This window comes from Corvus moneduloides, chromosome 1, assembly GCF_009650955.1.
Source record: "Corvus moneduloides isolate bCorMon1 chromosome 1, bCorMon1.pri, whole genome shotgun sequence".
Classification (NCBI taxonomy): Eukaryota; Metazoa; Chordata; class Aves; order Passeriformes; family Corvidae; genus Corvus; species Corvus moneduloides.
Window position 1 is genome coordinate 82,042,867 of NC_045476.1, and position 20,000 is coordinate 82,062,866.

At 35.4% G+C, this 20,000-nt stretch overlaps 1 protein-coding gene across 2 annotated transcripts in view; it reads left to right on the forward strand.

Annotated features, from left to right (window-relative positions):
* Positions 1 to 20,000, forward strand: part of LOC116447838 (cadherin-10) — a 101,265-nt gene that overhangs the window by 52,335 nt on the left and 28,930 nt on the right. For both annotated transcript variants that reach the window (XM_032117492.1, XM_032117482.1), the window contains exon 3: positions 11,373 to 11,667. In XM_032117492.1, coding sequence (XP_031973383.1) covers positions 11,373 to 11,667 — 295 coding nt within the window. The remainder of the gene's footprint in view (positions 1 to 11,372; positions 11,668 to 20,000) is intronic.

A 20,000-nucleotide genomic window follows, 5' to 3' on the forward strand; every position in this document is an offset into this window, starting at 1 on the left:
AAATGGTTTAATCTGAACTCTCCAGTTCCTTTCAGTTCAATTTATCTTTTGGTTTTTAAATTGTATCTGCTTGTCACAAAAAGATAGTCCAAAGGGAAAGAACTGATAAAACTGAAATGATTTATATTCAAAGCCACAACTCAGAAAAAGTGGAGTCCACTTCATCACAGTACATTCATTCACTCAAGGAATTAAAAAACATAATAGAAAAGAGAGCTTTACAAATGTTTGACCTACACCTTGTTTGAACTTATAAATGTGTAAATAGCCAATAATTTCAGCAGCAATTCAAAGGCTGATTCTCCTTAGGTTTTGGGGTTTTTTTCCTTCTCTTGATTTTTTTTTTAAATCAGATGCAGATGACCTTTTAAATATCCTGTATACACAGATAACAAGGAAGATCTGGGACTAATACTGTGGAAAAATTGGTGACTTGCAACAAAATACCCATGAGGGAGAAAGTTCTAAGAAGTTAAAAGTTGATGTTTACCCTTTTAAAATGTCTTCCTGCTGGAAGGTTTTTGTTATATTTATAAGAGTGTTTTTGTCTTTGAAGAGAACTAAAAATAAGCTGAAGCATGCTAAACCATGACAAAAGACTATAATGGCAAGTTCTTCCAAAGCCTCTAATACCTTCTTTTTTGAGGCAGTAAGTATCTGAAGTCCCCGAAGACAGAATAGGATTTACTTGCAGGGGTAAATAAACATCATTGTCCAACTCATCAGTGTTACTTTCTCAAACAATTATTTGTTTCCTGAGTTTCTCAATGGCTATTTACTTCAGAGCATTAAAGGAGGACAAGACCACTTTGTCCTTTAATTTTACAATATTTTGGTCTGTAGCAATTTTAAATGTATAACCCGAGATCAGTTCCTACACTCTTCAAGCCTGAGAACAGAAGCTGTCTTGTTTTTATTTCAAAGATTCAATTCACAGACCATCCAGTTGCCTGAAAGGCATGTACAAAGGTACCTTACACATCTGAACACACTTCAGAGCTTAGAAAATTATTAGTGAATAGTTAGGAGGCTTGGTATGCTAAAAAGGCATGTGTGAAGAGATTTATGCAAAGAGCTAGTGGAAAATATAAGCTGAACAAAGAAAAATAATGTTCTGGGATATTCATGGTATTGTAGTTTTTAAAACTATGAAGTTGCAACAATTGCTGCGCTGTAAACTCAGATGACTGGGCATGCAAAATTTGAGTGGGAAAAGATTCTGCATACTTGCAAGGACGTGTAACAGCTGAAGAAAACCTTGGTGCTCAACAGCAATTCTGTTCATCTCCTCTGTTCTCCTTATCAAGGTTGTAGAAAACCTTTGCTTCTTCATATTAGCTTGCACAGATACTCTGTGCCTTTCTTCTGTTTCCTAGATCTATGGCCTACAGTCCAGTTATGCTACCTGGATTTAGAATTTTTGTTTTACACACAATGCAGACCCATACCAAATTAACTTTTCTGGTGACATTTTTATTTAGGCAGTAGTGTAGGTGCTCTCCCTGCCTCTGAAATTTTATTCCTTCAATCCTGCTGTTCCTTTAAACTTGCTGAAGTATGCATCTCAAAGCAGTTGCAGGGGAAGACATAAGCATATTAAGCTTACTCTTGGTGTAAAGTTAGGAGTAATCATACTGTCCTTCACTGCCAATGTTTTGGTGATCTGAGGGGTTTTTAGGTCCTGGTTGGGTTTTCTTTTGTTGAGAATGTTTGTCCTTTCTTAATAATTCTCAAGCAAGTACTCTTTCCTATCATGTAGTTTAGAAACTGGTTTATGTTACCAAAGTTCTTTTCTGTGTTTTATTCCTAAAATGTTTAAATAGGTTTTTTTAGTAATTATATGTAATTTAGAAGTACATATATTACAATATAGGGATTAATAGAATAAATTATACTTGATATACAGAAACATCGAGTAGTAATACAGATTTCTTCTTTCTATGTTAAGAACCCCATCCTCTAATAACAATGTTTGCATATCCATTTTGAGGTATGACATTTGCTGCAAAGTATGCATAAATTCAAATTTTTGAGGCTCCATGCTGATGATTGTAAATTCCATTATAAATGGTATCCTTAGGAATTAGAAATATTTAAGAAATGTTATTTTTGAGTGAATATAATAATAGGCAAATATTACTACCTAGGCAATCTTGGATAGAAATTACCTATCTTAGTACTAAATTATTAAAATTATATTGATATTTTAAGTTTTGACAGTGAAAAAAATTGACTAATGCAACTCTGTGAGAGGTGAGGTTAATAGGGAGAGAAAAAGAGAGTTCTATTTTTTAAATTTTGCTTTAATGAGTAGGAATTTAAAGAAATGTCATGAAAATCCATTTTGAGAAAGGAAACAGGAAAGAAAGATAGAATAAGGCAGTGTTCCAAGCCATGTTATTAAAATTTAAGAAAAGTTTTAATTAAGTGAAAGTACTTGTAAAATGTGAAATAATGTGGCAAGTAGAATATGGGAGCTGCAGGAGAGGCCACTTGGGTAGAGCCATACAGCAAATAAATACATATATGAGGAGACAGAAAAAAAAAGACCTTTTGTTAATTTATATTGGGTTTTTTACTTAAAAATTTTAACAGAATTCTCCATTCCTCTGGTACTTTTAAAATACCTGTCCCTTGTAAGAACTACTGTACAGCTACATTTTTACACAGTGTTGCTACTGAAGATGCCATAGAGGACTTAGAAATACCTCCAGCAATCAGCAGGGTATCTTAGGTCATTCATTCAAAAAGGATAATGAGACTGCTGTATACATAATACAGTTGGAATATATGGAAACTGCTTAATGACCTATTTAGTTAGGTCAGGTTACGTGACAGACCATTCTCTATGTGTCAGGAGTGGCATGTTGTCTACTAAAAGCCAAGTAAAATAAATAGAATAGCTAGAGGACTGCTGATGGCTGTGCCACTGGAAAGAGCTGCACAGGATTAATCAAGGCTCATCATTTAAGAATAATGGAAGAGATTTCAGTAATACTGATGTATTTCCTAGGAAAGGATAATGACATGCTATAGAAAACAAAGTCATTAAAGGAGTAAGGAATACTATTTCAAGTGCCATGTAAGTCTATATACCATAAAAGAGAAGCAGGAAGTTTTCCAGGGATAGTTTAGAATTCTTTTTACTATGTAAAGAAGAAAGTAGGAGCAAATAATACACAAGGCAAGAGCTAAAGCTCTGTGAAAATGAACTAATTCTGGGGAAAAAAAAAAAGGCAATGTAAAGGATTTTCTTTTGTTCTATAGACAAAATATAAAACCCCACACAAAGAAAATGAAACACCAGCAGCATAACGAATATAGTGTACTTTATTAGCAATTAGGAAAAGGGAGATTAAGTAAAGGGTGCTTTTGATGTCTTACAAATGTCAGTAAATGTCACAGAAGCTTTATGGAAATACTGGCTGGGCCTATCAGCTGATTACCACAGTTCACGTAAATTAGAAATAATCTTTCATCAGTGATGTAGTCCACAGAACACATTTTCTTTAAACCAGCAATTAACATTGCAAGGGAAAATAATTACTGTGGAGTACAGTTCTTAATTTGTGTCACTGATGATCAGGAAGGGCTTTTTGTCCCCAGTAAGAGTATTTGAGGAATAGAGTTCACTGGGGCTGATGATGTTGTCTTTTATGTGTACACACACAACATACAATTCTCTGTGTCATTTGTGCCAGGATTTATATCCAAATCTGGTTGTTTTGCTATTTTGCACTCTGATAGTGGAATGAAATATGCTGCTTTGGTAGGAAAAGTTTAAATTGTGATTATAGCTACCTACAAAGTGTTAATAGAAACATGATTGAATTCAATTAAATTTCATCATGTGATTGTAATTCCCTATGATGTGCCCACAAGATGTCTACAAGGCACCATTGTGGATAAATCCCCAAACTGTCTCCAGGACCTCAGCATGCTGGGATTCCATTCTTAAATGCCTATATAGTAAATCATGAGGTGTGGGGAATAAACATAGTAAGTTAAAAATCTGCATACAGCTGCAGTACCATGGTTTCATTGGGATTATGGATATTTGGTGAAATGAATTCCTTGACTGGAGTGTTGCAATGGTGGGATACAGACTCCTTCAGAAGGATGGGAAGGAAAGACAAAGAGAGGGAGTTGCTCTTTATGTGAGAGAGCAGCTACAGTACATGGAACTCTGCTCGGTGATGGGAGAGGAGCCAATGGAGAGTTTATGGATTAGGATTAAAAGGAGGACAGGCAAAGGCGACTTTAGGAAAACATACATATGTTTTAATAAAATAATTCTTCTTTGCAAAAAAACTCCAATCTGACAATTGGTTCTTACAACCACTTTGTTTTGATTAATGTAGAGAGTATAAGTGGTGACTTTTCCTAAAAAAAAAACCCTTAAACTAAACAGACAAACCTCTAGTTTTTAAAATACATGAAGCTATTGTGAATTCAGTAAAAGAAAAGCATGTGTTGTTTTAGCATATTTGCCTTCCTAGGCTGTTCCTTGGTGGAATAGGGAGATTGTTCTGGAAACTACTTAATACCTTATAAAATATTTAGTGCAGATTTTTATTTTAGTCAAAAACAGCCAAAAAACATAACACATAAAAAATATGGATATTAAAAAAACCTCCAACCAAGTCTGAGGAAAATCTTATCAAACGTATTTTCATTCTGAGACCACAGGATAGTGTACAGAGTCTACTCATAGAAGTAGAAATGTAGGCTTGTGCCAAGTTGATTTCAGCAGCAGGAGAACCAAACAATGTTTCTTTGTTCAGTCCAGCGTTTTAATGAATGGGGACCTGAACAACTGCCATAGGTCAGGTTTCTTTTTTTCTTTTTAACACAAGAATTCCCTTCTGCTTACTCATACCCGGACATCTATTGGAGGTGCCCGGAAGTAAGGGCACTTCAGGTCCACTGGCACTTCTCTGCTTTCTATCTTTACCTGATGTACAGGCTGTATTTATTACATTAAAATTGGAAAACAATATGAATATTGGCTTATGAAATAACTTTTTGGTGTATGGTATTCAATTAGTCTTCCATCTTAGCTCAATGCTTCTGTGTCTTCTGGAGTGGAAGCTGCCACAACGTAATGAAGCTGAAACTTTCTTGTTTTAACTCTCTGAACATCAGCTAAAGATCTCGGCTTGTGGAGGGAGTTTGGGTATTGGTATATTGACTTAGTGCATCTGTGAAAGACCTTTTGCTGCTGCTCATATGATGTGTCTTTAAAAAAAATCCTGCCTTTCTCACCTGAAATCTTAGAATATTTTGTCAGTGACAAGACCATCTACCTGCTCTGACTTTTCCCTTTAGAATAAGCTACAGTAATAGGAAAAAGATATAAATCTACTGATGAAAAAATCTATTTGCTGTATGGTTAGTTTCTGGAAACTGAGAACTCTCAAGATTATATCCATAGTGAAGATTGTAGGGGTCTGTGAAAATAATATTTCTATTTATGTGATAGATATTATTACATCCAGGGATGTGGAAAGAAATGCTAAAAAAAATTACTAATTATAATTTATCTCTTACCATTTTAAAACATTGGTAAGAACAAACACAAATTTTGAACAACAAGGAACTGCTGTGATCTTTATCAATAAAAATGGTGGAAAATATTTTTATCTTTCCTTTTGACAGTGAATCAAGTTAAGCAAATACAGTCTGAAAATGCATTGCAGACTGGAGTTTTCATTTCCGCTTCTTACAAAAGAATTTCAGAATACTCCTCATCTTACATTACTTGTTGTGCTTCCATTTTAGTTTGTTCACCCCTTACCCTTCCCAGTCTCATAAAGCATTGTTTGAAATCGGTCTTTTTCTTTTCTGCCCATCTTCTCTTAAATAACACACAGTAGAACAGCCCTGGCAAACGGACAATATAACTGAGTGAGAAAATTTAATGTGTGACAAGTCTCAATAAAACTTAGTGCAAATTACAGAATCACTGAAAAGAGTTGCTTAAAAGGTTACCTTTCAGATAAATTTAAATAAGTGAACCTCTTTGGTGAGTAAAATGTGGCTTAAAGCCATGACAGTTAAATCTGCCAACTGAGGGAATACCACACAGGATATGAGCTGGTCTTTTACAGCTTTACTTACTGAAAATCTTTTACAGTAAGTGCAGCTAATGTTAAACAACTGCATCATTTAACAGTTCAGTTCATGATGCTTAAAATAAATATATCCATTGTGGAAACTCTATATCAATTATTTTTTGTTAACTTCATGTCAAATCTGGCAACTGTTGTGACAATGTTTAGAGAGACAATCATTATTATTCAACTAAGTATCCAGTCAAGCTGCTAATATTAAATGTGCACTAGAACACTGAGTGAAATGGCAAATGTTTCCACGGTGTGTTTTGGCTTCACATTGCTAATATAATTACTTAGAAAAAAGCTAATAGGTTACAATTTGTCCTCAGAATGAGGAGACATTCAAAGCTTATTTGAATAAAATCTAAAAGATAGAGTAATTTAAGAGTGTACTGAGGTCTCATTGTTAATGTGATACTTGGATAAAATTGAAATACTGACACATTGCAGAAGAAAGTAGAAAAAAAATGCTGCATTATACAATTAAAAATGGCTACTATAAAGTAAGAGAGTAAGAGTGCATTTAATAGGTTAATATTAAAATAGTCTGTCATTTTGCAAAGGCTGCAAAAACTTTAAACTGTATTGGAAAATGTCCTATACATTATAGCCTATTAAATTAAGATTTAAAAAACACTTGAACTGTATTAATGCCTACAGTAAGTTTTCTAACTAAAGGGAAGTTTCTTAATACAGTCATATCTGGTGTCTAGTTATTTGAATACCAATCACTAAAAACTCATAGAGGGACTTCTGAATTTGAAATTCAAATAGAAATAGGTGTGACAAATCTTAAAGTCTTTATCTGGCATTGTCATAAATCATTTTGAATTCCAGAAGTAGCTTGTGTGATAAAATAGATCTGACTAGCCCAATCTTCTCTCTGTTTTTCACAGTAGCATCTTGTCGCTTTTTGGTGAAAATAGGGTTAGCACTTTGTATGCTATTAGAAAAAAAGTCCACATACTTTATATTCATTCTGGGAGATTTCAGAATTTAGTGGAATTCATGGAGGAAGGTGGGGAGAAACCCTAAATTTCTGAGTGGACAGGTTTAGTTTGAATCACTAGATGCCAATTAACATGGATTTCTTGTGTTGTAATTTTCAAGTAATTTCCAAAGCGGAATAATTATGTTGTTCAACTAAAGTCTTTTGAAAGTATTTTTACAAAGGTCTTTTACAGATCTAAAAAGTTGTTGAGCTGAATTTGATTGGGGTATCTTTTCATGAACTCATTTTGTTTATGGTTGCACTTACCCTAAAGAAGAATATAATATGTTAATTAACTCTGGGGTTTTTTCCTGCAGTTGAAGAAAAAGTATATCTGTCTCTTAAAACCTGTTTTTGTCTCTGTCTTGGATTGGTAATTCAGTTTCATTTTTAAGTATTCACATAACACTCCATTTTGTGGCCCTCTGTAAATATTATCTTCTGTTTAACAAGACCTTCCTTTTCTATTTATATGAAATCCTTCTGGATTAAAAAGTTTGTTCAACCAATTTAGATAGAAGATATGCAAAAATGTCTTTCATGGTAATTGCAATTTCTGTATGATGAAACAGGGCTATATAAAATAATACCAGCTGACATTCTGATTTCCTGTAAAGGGAGAAAAAATGTACCTAAAATACATATACCAGTGCAGCTGAAAAGGGAAGCATTTCTGTAGAAGAACAGCAAGAAATAGGAGTTTGCAAAATATCAGTGACAGATATGAAAACAAAACCACATCTTCACAGCTGATCATTTTGTGCAATGAAATTGCTAAACGAAACAGATGTCTTTCTGTTTCTCAGCTTGGCTGACATGAATCACAGATGCCCATTAGCCAAAATAACTATAGGAAACACTTTATACTAAAAGTAGCAGAGAAATATTTCGCAGAACATTTTTTTAGTACTTGAGTAAAATGAAAAAGCTCTGCAGCGCTGATTGACACACTGCTCATGCATTTCAAAGCTGGGTAATGATTCACTGTAAAGGGCTGTGAAGCACACTGGGCAGCCTTTAGTCTCCTTGATTCCTCTAGTAACATCTGGATTGAATTAAGAGATAAAAAAAACAAAATGAGAGACATTCTCTTTCCTTGTTTATATATACTGTGCATTTTCACCCCTTGAATTATATCTGGAAGACTTGCTCATTGTATCTATAGCTTGTGTTTCCTGATCACCCAAAAAGACCTTTGGAAATGTTATTCTGAATTTGAAGTTTTTCTACAAGAACTCTGGACTCTTATGTACATGCATACAATTTAAATTGGATTGCCAAAGGCATTATTAACATTTTTTTAAACAACACAGTGTTATAGCTTAAAGTGTTCTTCTAAGCTATGAAGGTTGGTATTCCTTTTAAACATGTTACTGTGAAATGCAACTCTCATCTCCCTAGAAGTCTTTATGTGGATGTTTCAGTCTTTTACTCAGCTCCCCTTCCAGACTTTTGGCTAATATATGTGTGGGAAAAAACAAACAAACAGACAAAAGATCCCCAACAATCCACACAAACCAAAAAACCCACACATGTATAAAGTTTGAATTTGGCAGAGGTAATAGGTTAATGATTTTGTGGGCATAAAAAATAATTTCCAAATTACCTTGCTAAGATTTACACATAGCTACAGGAGAGGCAGTGGAAAGCCATAGAAAATGATAGTACCTTACATATTAGACAAATAAGTATATTAAAAGATCTTTTCATGCTGAATTGGATCGAAATATAATTGTTCAAAAGCTTCATAGTTTTTAGTTCAGGGATTTTCTTAGTTTTCTGATTTAGTTCTCCTCACTACTCTGTTCAGGCTTGTAGTGCCAGGCAACATTTTAAGGCACCAGAATATGATTATTGGGATTGCTAAATTATTTTACGAATTCCTGGCATGGTTTTGTTAACTATCACTCTCCAAAACAATTTCCATGCATCATTTGTACATTAAATTTGTCCAAACACTCTTGCTGGGAACTGTTTGCATGGAGTTATGCTATTCTGGAGATAGTTTATTAGAATGGGTTTTGCCAGACTGCTAACTGGTTTCTGAGTCAAAAAACAGATATTGCAGCATCGATACATTATTGTCAACTTTTGTGAGAATTTACCAGACCTGGCTTTGGAAAGCATCTGGGAAAACTGCAATGTGCCCATTTAAAGATCCCTCTCAAACAGGACCTTATTTTATATTTTTGTCAGACATCTAAGGAAGAGGAGCCTCTTATCATGCTCTTCATCACTCTTGCTGTGAAAATATTTCATAGAGTGGTCATGGACCAGCAGCAAGTTCCTAGGACCAAAATGTTTTAGAAGATGAAATTATATTCTAGGAAGACATGGAGGAGAAAGCACTTAATGACTACTTACACTAAATGACCTTTTAAAATGGGACACAGCCTGGAAGATACTGTTGAGTCCCTTAAAAAGAAGGGTGAAAGGGTTAATTGGAGGCGTGAAAGGTCACAGTTTTTGTGGACCATCAAGGGAGGAGACTGAAGAATTAAAGTTCACTTTAAAAATTCATTCCTCAAAAGAGGCTTGAGGATGGCTTGAAATCTTCAGTTTGAAGTCATCAAGAGAAATAGAAGCAAAAGAAAGAAATATATTTATTTGCAAAAGATTTTTCTTAACATCTACCTTCCTACTCTTTATTTTTGGTGGAGTTTCCTATTTTTTTTTATTTATTGTAGAATGAAAAGAAGCAGTAAGAAAATACTCACTTTGTAAAGTAAACATACATGTGTGTAGTGCAAGAGAAGTTTAATAGCTCTAAATACTTTGTAGAAAATCAAAGTTCAGAACATAACAGTATTCAAATTTCTACCATGAAGGGTTTGATCCAAGATTCCTGGTGAGTTCTGTCTGTTCCACATATTTCAAGTCTGTGGGAAATGTTCAGTGTTTGAAAATTTTTCACAACATAGAAGTTTACTGTTTGACTTCGGCTTATCCTACCAGCCCACTCTGTATGTTTGGTTTCAGCACAAAAGACAAGGAACGACACATTCAAAATAATATAGTATATAATAATTGAATATTTTTACTTCTAATACTTTAAATGGGTGCTATGGAAGACAATACAAAGGGATCATAGATGAAAAAGAGAAATATATTCTTGGCTGCATAGCAAGGGGGATATTTATACTATGAGGCATGTATGACATTTTTCATGATCTGAAATGTAAGCTTAAACTAACCGAAGCTCTTCACATGACTGAATATAATCTTACTGCAGATCTAATCGATGTTGTTATTATGTGTTTAAATAACTATTTTTAGAAATAAAAAATGCACTAGTTCTGTCAAACTTTTTGGAATATTCTGATATTTCTTGGGTGTGACTTTAAAAAAAGTTTTTATATTTGCATTTCATTTTTGTTAAAAGAGCTTCTGCTTGATTTGATCCTTCTGCTGAAGTCAAAAGTAAGTTTAAAGACAGAATATATTTCATGGTGAAAATAAATCTGAGTGCCAGTTTCTTTCAGTTAATTATAAAATCAATGAGATTGGAAAGACCTTTCCAACAAGGTGATGAGATAAATTATGCTAACTGTATCCAAAAGACCAAATAAGCCATCATCCACACTACTGTACTGAACAAAAAAACATAATTGAATATTTTTTTATATAAAGACAGTCAGGGCAGCAAGTTATATATGAGAAGTCAAGCTTTATACAACTTATATAATGGGTGTCAAATCAGTATTGAATGCTTAATAAATTTGGGGTTTTTTTTCCTTTAGGCTATTTACATTAGTTGATGGAGCGAAAGTGATAATGACTTAAAATGAAATGTTCCCCAATCTAGGAGAACTATAAATAATATGAAATGAAATTTTAAAAAATTATTATTTCATGAAACCAGTGGTTCTGTTTTCCTTAATTGTCTTGTATTTAGCCATGTTCTTTATCTGCTTAGTGAATTTACAACTAGCACAGCAGTTGTGAATTTTTAATAGGATCTCTTCAAGGAAAGAAAAGGTCAGTATTAACATAAAAATATACTTTAAGAACTGTGGTGCAAAGGTTTCTTAGCAGAGAACAGGTGTTGCTGCAAAAGCAAAATCTGCCAGAATAGTCAAGTGAAAAGATGCTTGGAGCTAAGTTAGGAAACACTGTCTGTCAGTCAAGGTGAATGAAAATTACTTTCTTAAGGGTATTAACCACATTTTTTACATACAGAATAATTTAACATATAATAATGTTTTTTTTAAAACCTCCATCTGTTTCATTGCTTCTAAACAAAATTCCGTATTCTTCCATTTCAGCTTCATTCTGACCAGGATAAGGGAGATGGATCCCTCAAATACATTTTGTCAGGAGATGGGGCTGGTACTCTTTTTATAATTGATGAGAAAACAGGAGACATTCATGCAACTCGGAGAATTGACAGGGAAGAGAAAGCCTTTTACACCCTGCGTGCCCAAGCTATCAACAGAAGAACTCTAAGACCAGTGGAACCTGAATCTGAGTTTGTCATCAAGATCCATGACATCAATGACAATGAACCAACATTTCCAGAAGAAATTTATACTGCTAGTGTTCCTGAAATGTCAGTAGTAGGTGAGTTCTCTATACTGAAGCACTGTTCTCCATTAGTTGACAAATTATTTCCCTGTCCTCTCAAAAGTCAGTCATGTAGAATTCTACCTGATGACTTAAGTAATTTTCATTTTGACTTGTTTGTTCAAATATTGAAATTGCATCCAGAAACAGATTTCTATTATCTGAGATCTATTTCTACTTGGAACATCCAAATTATTAGCTTTACAGTTCTTTGGAATATAAATATTAATAGATAGTAGGTAATGGTGAATCATCCTCCTCCTCAAGAACTGTTAGAATAAGATGACTAAATTAGCCTGTTGAAAGCTCAATAAATTTTTTTCTTTCATTTTCACTGGAAGTTTCCAGTGGTGATAAGAACTGAACGGAGAGCTGTCTCCACTCTCTCTGTGGCTGAGGAAAATTATATATTGACTCATGTGATGTTGATGCACTGTCTGAAGGTAGAAGACACCCTCTTTATTTTCTTTTTTTCACTTTTTTACTGTATACCCAAATCCTCTTGTACTTTCATACCCTCCTTTAACTCCATCCATGAATGAAGCCTTCAAGAATATTAAACAGTTGTTTGAGTAAATCTTTTTCTGTTTGCAACGTATTTTCAGTTCTTATCTTAAGTACAAAGTTGTGGCCTGGATCATGCCAGCTGGTGAATTTTATAAACAATAACATTTTGGAATATGAGCTATTATTGATATTAGTGCATACAATTCTTTAGGAATAATTTTGAAAAACTTAAAAATATATGAAGTTTATTTTAAAAATTAGTTTTAATTTATTCACTGTGTAACTGTAGCTACTATAATGTTAAATTCTAAAAATTCAGAAAACAAACAATAAATTCAATGTAACTTTTGGCTATTATTAGGATTTTAATTACTTCCACTGCCTGAATAGATCAAACAGGTGTTTTAGATTACTAAATTAGCCTGTTGAGATGATTAGTTTTTGAGACGTTTTATATACACAGATATTGAAGATTTAGTACTTACCTTCCTGGGCCTTAGAAAACGCTAAAAGAGAAAAAAAAAAACTATTGAAAGAGAATGACCTCAGCAAATCTGTGCAGCAATGTATGGAAGCATAACACCAATAGTTTTTTATTCTTAATATCTCAATCTGCTTTCAGTTTGTGGTTGAATAATTTTTAAAAGTTCCAGCATTCAGCAAGTCGTTTTTATTATAAAGCAAAATAAATTTAAAAAAAGGAAAGATAAAAAAAATCTGACAGATGATTATGTAGGCCTGCACTGAAATGTCATCAAATCAGTCCATGTAAAGAGAAGAATTGAAAAGTCTTCCACCTTTACTGTTCCAAAATCTAATAAAATGTAATACAAAGTTACTAATGGACTGATCAGTTCTAAATTTCCATAAACATATACAGCTTTAGGTAGAGCATCTTGAAAGTGCATCCTGACAGAACATTGCTGCGTTTTCTAGAGAAGCCTATGGCAAGATTACAGTAGGGTTGAAAAAGTATGGCTTAGAGTTTCCACTTTATTTCTCATGTTCTTTCTATAAATTACAGAATGCATTGTTTAAAATGTGATTGGAAACATTTTAAAAAGTTACTCAGTGTTTTCATTAAATATTATGCAAATATATAATATTCAGTTATAGATTCCTAATTTTATCGGTCTCAATTCCAAAAACATCATCTTTCTCTTTAAGTGTTCGCAAACATTCACGGCATTATTTCAATGATTCTAAAGTATTCAGATTCCAAGATTCCAGTGTATTTGTACATCTGTATATAGATGATAAAATTTTGAAACTGCAAAATTTCAGCATTGAAACAACAACAAAAAAGAGATAAGATGATAAGAAAACTGTATAGAAAAATAAAGAGCAACAAAAAAAAAGCTTGGGTGCACTTAGTGTTTTAACCTTGTATCTTGCATAAATAGCTGGGCTGAAACAAATGGACTTTATTCTGTCAAAAAAATGGAAATAATTTAGAGAATTATAACTCAGTTCAAATCTATCATGTTCCTGGATTTCATAAATGTGGCCATTCAGCTGCTAGAGTGACTGACTGACTACCCGATAGGTAGAATTTTCTTTTACCTTTATTACTTTTAGCTTTATGGCTGATCCCTAGAGGTATATGTTCATCTGTGGTCCATGAGAGAATGACGTGATTTTATAAAGTATTCATCAAAGTTGATTCATTTCTTAATAACACTAATTTAATTATCCAACTTAAAAAAATCTACTCAGTAATCTCAAAACTAAAGGCTGAATGTAGAAGGGGAGAAATCTTCTAAAAGAATAAGCTGCATGAAACTTTTGAGAAAATTAATTAGAAGATTGAGAAAATTAATTAGAGATTGTGAAGTCATTATGTTAAAATTCTTCACATATTTGTACATTAATATACAATCACATCATTAATTACAAAATATTTTTAAATTAGTATTTTTCTGACATTGTACAATTCAAGCATTTTTAGTACAGCAGCCTACATGAGAAATTTATGAAAGAAGAAACAATTATATTTTTTTATGACAATTGCACTTCCCCATCCAAAGGAAAATAGGAAGAAATTCCTGCATTTCTCTATTTTTATCTCTCCACATTATTTTTATTTTTTTTTTAGTTACATTATTTTGAGCAGCCCATTACTTGCCCAGTACAGTTGGCCATGGGCTAAGAAAGTGTTAGGCTTGATGTAAGGAATGCAGATAGAAATTGCAGTCTTGGATGTTATTGCATTGTTGCATTGAATGTCTCCTGTAGTACCCGCTTCTGTGAGAATGTAGAAACATTTAATCTTTCTATAAGTGTCTGGAAACATTAAGCAGAGTTTAGGATAATAAGTATTTTCTCAGTGGTATGTCCCAGAAAGAGAAATGACAAAGCTAAATTACTATGGCCCTTACCTGAGTATGTATGAGTTATATGGTTCTATAAAAAGTATGATACTATCAGGACTGTAATATTTTCATTACCTAATCCAGCATAGTCAACACAGTATGGCACTGTGCTATACATTGGGAGTCTGAGAGAGAGATTACTGGAACCACACCCTGCCTTTCCTGGGTCAGACCTGTCAAGCAGACAGCACATCATGTGAAGAATTCCCTATCCTCACTCTGTTCCACTTAGCTGAGTGCAGTGACTTAAGGGATAGGGGAGAACAGTGACAAGTTCCTGCCCAGTCCTGCAGGTGCATCTATTCCGTGACTACCTCACTGTTGCAGGTGTCTCTGCATAACAGGCGAGGAAGGTGCTGATCTCACCTCTCTGCTGATTTGCAATAGGACACACAAAAACGGAATGAAACTGTGTCCAGGGAAGCTCAGACTTGACATCAGGAAAAGGTTCTTCATTGAGACATTGGTCAGTCACTGGAACAGGCTCCCCAGGAAAGTGTCAGAGTGTATTGAATGCTTTCCTTAGTCATTTGGTTAAGTTTTAGGTAGTCCTGTGAGAAGCAGGAAGTTGGACTTGATGATCCTTATGGGTCCTTTCCAATTCGGTATATTATGTGATTCTATGATAGACTTATCCACTAAAATCCACATCATTATTTTTATAGAATGACTTGCACTCCTGCTACTATTGGTACAACCAAGTTTGATAGTTTACTATTGTCCTAGGTTACAATATAAGATGTAACCAAAATCAAGTATTGTATTATCATCTTCACAAGCTGTTAAAGCAGGTGGGGCAGTGTTTGTTACCTCCTACCATGATTCATCCCTGATAACTCCCTCCAGGGGCTATCTCTGTTAATGGGCAATCAGGGACCCACCGCATGACTCACAGAATTACATCAACCCATTGTGAGATGCTCTGCCCAGGGGGAGGAGCCAAGCATTCCTACCTGGATATAATCTGGGGTTTGGAACAGTACGAGCAGCCCTTACCTATGGGACTCCCAGAGGACAAGAGCTACACCACTGGACCTTCAGGTGAAGACCAGACCTTTCTACAGGATCACTGCTTCAACAGGACCATTTCATCTGGACTGCTACCACCACCCTGACTAACAGGGGGTTGCTGCAGTACCGTCCTGTGGCTAGCACATTGTCCTGGTACCAAGAAAACTGCTGCCTGCCCCAAGCGGGACAGATGGAGTCCAATGGTGGCATGGGGGAAGCCGGCAAAGCACCTGCTTGTGTTCGCCTGGCTCCCTGATGGCTAGGCACGCGGAGGAGGCAGGATAAAGCGGAGGGACTCCACGTGGGGGAACAGAGTTCATTGCAGGGTAGAAACCCACGATGAAAGACCCAGCCACCTACCTGCCAGGCTGGTTTTCTACCCCGACAAGCAAGCATGGAAAACACACAGTAACCAATGATACATCAGCCAGGGGGTGTTACGAGGGTGGGGAGAAGGGATTACAGCCCATGGGGAAAGTGGTAGGAGGGGAGGAGTAACACAGACCAATTAGCTGCTGAAGAACACAGAACTCTTTGGAAATACAACCGAATATGAGAAATAGGAGGAAGGGAGAGCTGCAGCTACAGGTAAGGCACAGATCCCAGCCTCTTGGGTGCTCTGTTAAGGCTTTTGGGGCCGGCCCTCAGGTTGGTCATGGTTCACCACAACAGGGTGTCAGGTTATATCCTGACTCTGTTGGTGTTCTTGTACTATTGCATTTATTTTAATTTTCCTATTAAATTATAATCCTGAGTTGTGACCTCCCACCGGTTTCTTTTCAAGCTAGCACAACTATCAATCAGATACAAAGGCTGGACCACTAGAAAGACACACAAACATACCCACACAGTATTTTATAAAATTTCAGTTTATTCAAACCGACTTCATAGAGAAAGACCCTTTTATATATAAGTAGGATGGGTGAGTGGCAATAGTAAAATGGGGTGAAAAGCAAAATAAAAGACATGTCACTTTCATTATCAAGGATGAAAGAGGACCTACTGCAGATAGATGGTAACAGACATCAGATGTCATGCCTTATTGGAGGACACAACACTAGAATAATTCTCTTTGTTCATTGTTTCGAATTCCTGTAGATGTTGTCATCATCTTTTATATGTATTTTTTACCACACAAGTGATGTTTTATAGATAATAAATATTTGTTCTTTTTTTTTTTTTTTTTGTTATACTTTAAATCCATGTCAGTCTTTAATACGACTAATAACTTACAACTTGTATCTGTGCCTTTTATTTATGCTATTCTGTGACTGCGTTCTCAAAACCTCTGCTATCACCTGGTGACTGGCATTCTCAGTCCTGGTACTGAATACCGATGTTTCAAATGGGCTTAATCTTATCTTTACTTTAAGCAGTGTTAAAAACCCAAAAAGTCAACAATTCTGCAGTTTTGCCACTGTGTTGTCTATTTCTATGCATCTATACTTGAGCCACAATGGTGAGGTGTTCATATGAACCCTGTATGCACTTACCTGAACACCAGAAAGACGACAAACAGGGTATCACATAATACAAAGAAAATAAATAAATGCTTATGTAGAAAAACTTGAAGTGATTGAAATCTGTGCACCCTTGGAGTACAGGATTTGCTCCATCCTGAAGTGCTCTGTACTAGAAGGAACTATAAGATGATCAGGAGGTCAGAAAAATACTATGAAGCCTTTATCTATTCCATATGCCTCTATCTTTAAGGTAGCAAATCGTGATGTAGCCATACACCAGCCTCTTTCAGACCACAAACAGCAGATTTCTTCCTCGGGCTGTGGTACCAGATGGGTACCTGAGAATATGGCTATTATCAAATAGAGTGCCTTGACAAGAACAATTCTTTGTTCTTGTTCGTCTTTTTTCTGTTGCTCATTAAACATAGAAAATAGAGATAAATGGGTCAACTTCAGGATCTTGCAGCCAGATCGATATCCTAGTAGACAACTTATTCTCCTGAAGTCTTTGTACTGATTACTGGATATTTCATCTTCTTTCACTCTTTCCTTTCCTTACTTTCAGAGTTTATGACCCAGAATATTCTTAAGGTTTTGACAACAGTCTTCTGCTCTGTCTATCATATTTTTCACCTATCTCTTTCTGCTCATTTGGAGATTTCTTTTCAGAACTGCAGATAGTCTATTTTCCTCTAGATGGATTTTCCTGTGGATTTTGCCTATTAGCGTATTTTAGAAAAGTTTCCAGAACTTTTTATTTAGACTTCTTTTTATATATTTATATATCTTCACAGCCTATATATCCTCTAATCATTCCTTATCCTTATTTCATCTTGTAAGTGTTCTACTTCTAAATTATCAATATAAGCTTCGGAAGATGTAACCTCCTTCTGGGTATACATGTGATGTACAGGGTGCCCTGTTGGCCTGTCATCTCTACCTCTTTACATGCTTTTTCTTTGGACAGCAGTTAGAGCTCCTTAACTTTCTACCTTGGCTTCTTATATACTCCCTCATTAGTGCAGTTTACCAGTTTCCAATGCTTAGTCCTCTCTGCCACAGAGTTCATCTTACAACACTTCCTTCTGGTTTCCTATTAACAAAGATATTTTAAAATCTTTTTTTTTCATATTAAGTTCTCTCAGCAAGCCCTTTTGCATCTTCTGACTTATGACATTTCAAAAACACAAATTATTATATTTTTAGATTTTTTACAAAGCTTGATTTCACTCTGCACACAAATCCTGCCAAAAGGAGATGGGACAAAAAATTAAAAAAAAAAAAAAAGTAAAGCAAAAATAACCTAAGATGAAACATTATTTTTCCTTTAAAAGGACATCTTAAAAGAGTTGAAATTATCCACTTCTGTGCTTGTTTACAACTTATTGTTTTCTAAGTTGCATGAGTACCATGTAGTCAAAGATCTTTCTGACATTGAGTTCTCTGAAAATGCAGCCCTTTTCAGTTCTTTTCTGTATTCCGCAGCTTGAAATAGATTATTTCAAGGGAAAACATGTGTCATTATTTCTGGGGAAAATAGGTGTCATTATTTCCGGTCTTTTCCACCAGAAAGAGCAGAAAATTTCTATTAATTTGTCTTGTTATTTGTATGGATAATTTACTATGGAGGGTACTTGCTCTAGTTAAATATCACATAACTCAGCTGGGAGTAAAGAAACCAAAATCTAAGTTTAGAATCCAGCTCTACAGTGGATATTTTGTGTATTCCTTTTCCTAGATAATTATCTCTGGTGATTTTTATCTAATATGTATGCATCACAAAATGAATTGTGAGGTCGAAGTAATTAATACTTGTACTGTGTTTGAAGATGCTTGCAGCAAACATCAGCAAGGGCCAAATATATTAATTACTGTTATAGTCCTAGACCCTGGGGAGAGTCAAACACTATAATTAAAGTTATGTTAAAATATGCCTTCTGAGAGCTACAATAATCTGACAAAAGACTGTTTGTTTCTGGGCCAGGTTTACCACTGTTGAATTCTAGTTCACGGTATCGTAAAATTGGCGATTATGCAAGGAGAAAATAACAGAATTCACTGGTATGTTATTAATAAGGTACATGGTGCCATATTAATAGAGCCATCGAACTGTTTGAGTTGGAATGGACCTTAAAGATCTTCTCGTTCCAACACCCACTTGGTTGTTCAAAGCCCCATCTAGCCAGGCGTTGAACACTGCCAAGGATGGGACATCCAGAGCTTCTCTGGGCAACCTGCTTGTCCCAGTTTGAGACAAATTTGGAGGAATGTCCAAATTTGAACGTCCTCTGATAGAAGGCAGGTTACAGGCACCCCCACCCACCAGGTTCAGGAAAAATTTTCTTCGGAGGAAAGTGAAAGGAAAAAACTTTATTTAAAAGACACAATGCACAGTGGAAAAGAATGATGCCAGATAATAAAACCTCGCTCTGTGGAGAGAACCTGATAAGATTTTAGAGTCCTTTCTTTGGTGTGGTCTCTCTCTCTCCTATTCGGAGCCAGGTTGGCCTGGGCCCCTCCAGGCCACAGTGTAAGGTCTCCTGGTGTGTTCTGGTGTTGTTGAACAGTCCAGAAGAGAAGAAGAAGAAACCAAAGTACCAGGAAAACAAAGGAGTTTAACTCTCCATCTTTCTCTTCCAAGAAAAGGAGCCAAGAGCCGGGAAAAGCAGGAAGGTGCTTGCCTCCTCTCTGCAGCAGCAGCAGCAACTAGCTCTGTGTCCTTGGAGCACAAACTGCTTTGAAAAGTTTGTCTGGCTTTTTTTCTTTCTCTCACACCCAGTTTTAAAGATGCAGAAAGGCACAGGAATCATGTCTGGGCATAGGGTGGTGATAGGGGATACACATCATAAAGTCACCCCAAGACAGTTTCAGTGTCTCACCACCCTCATGTGGGGAGAGATAAGATAGAACTGGGTTATGGGCTGTGGGACGTGCCTGCAGAAGCACATGGCAGCACAAAGGAGCACATGGCAGCACA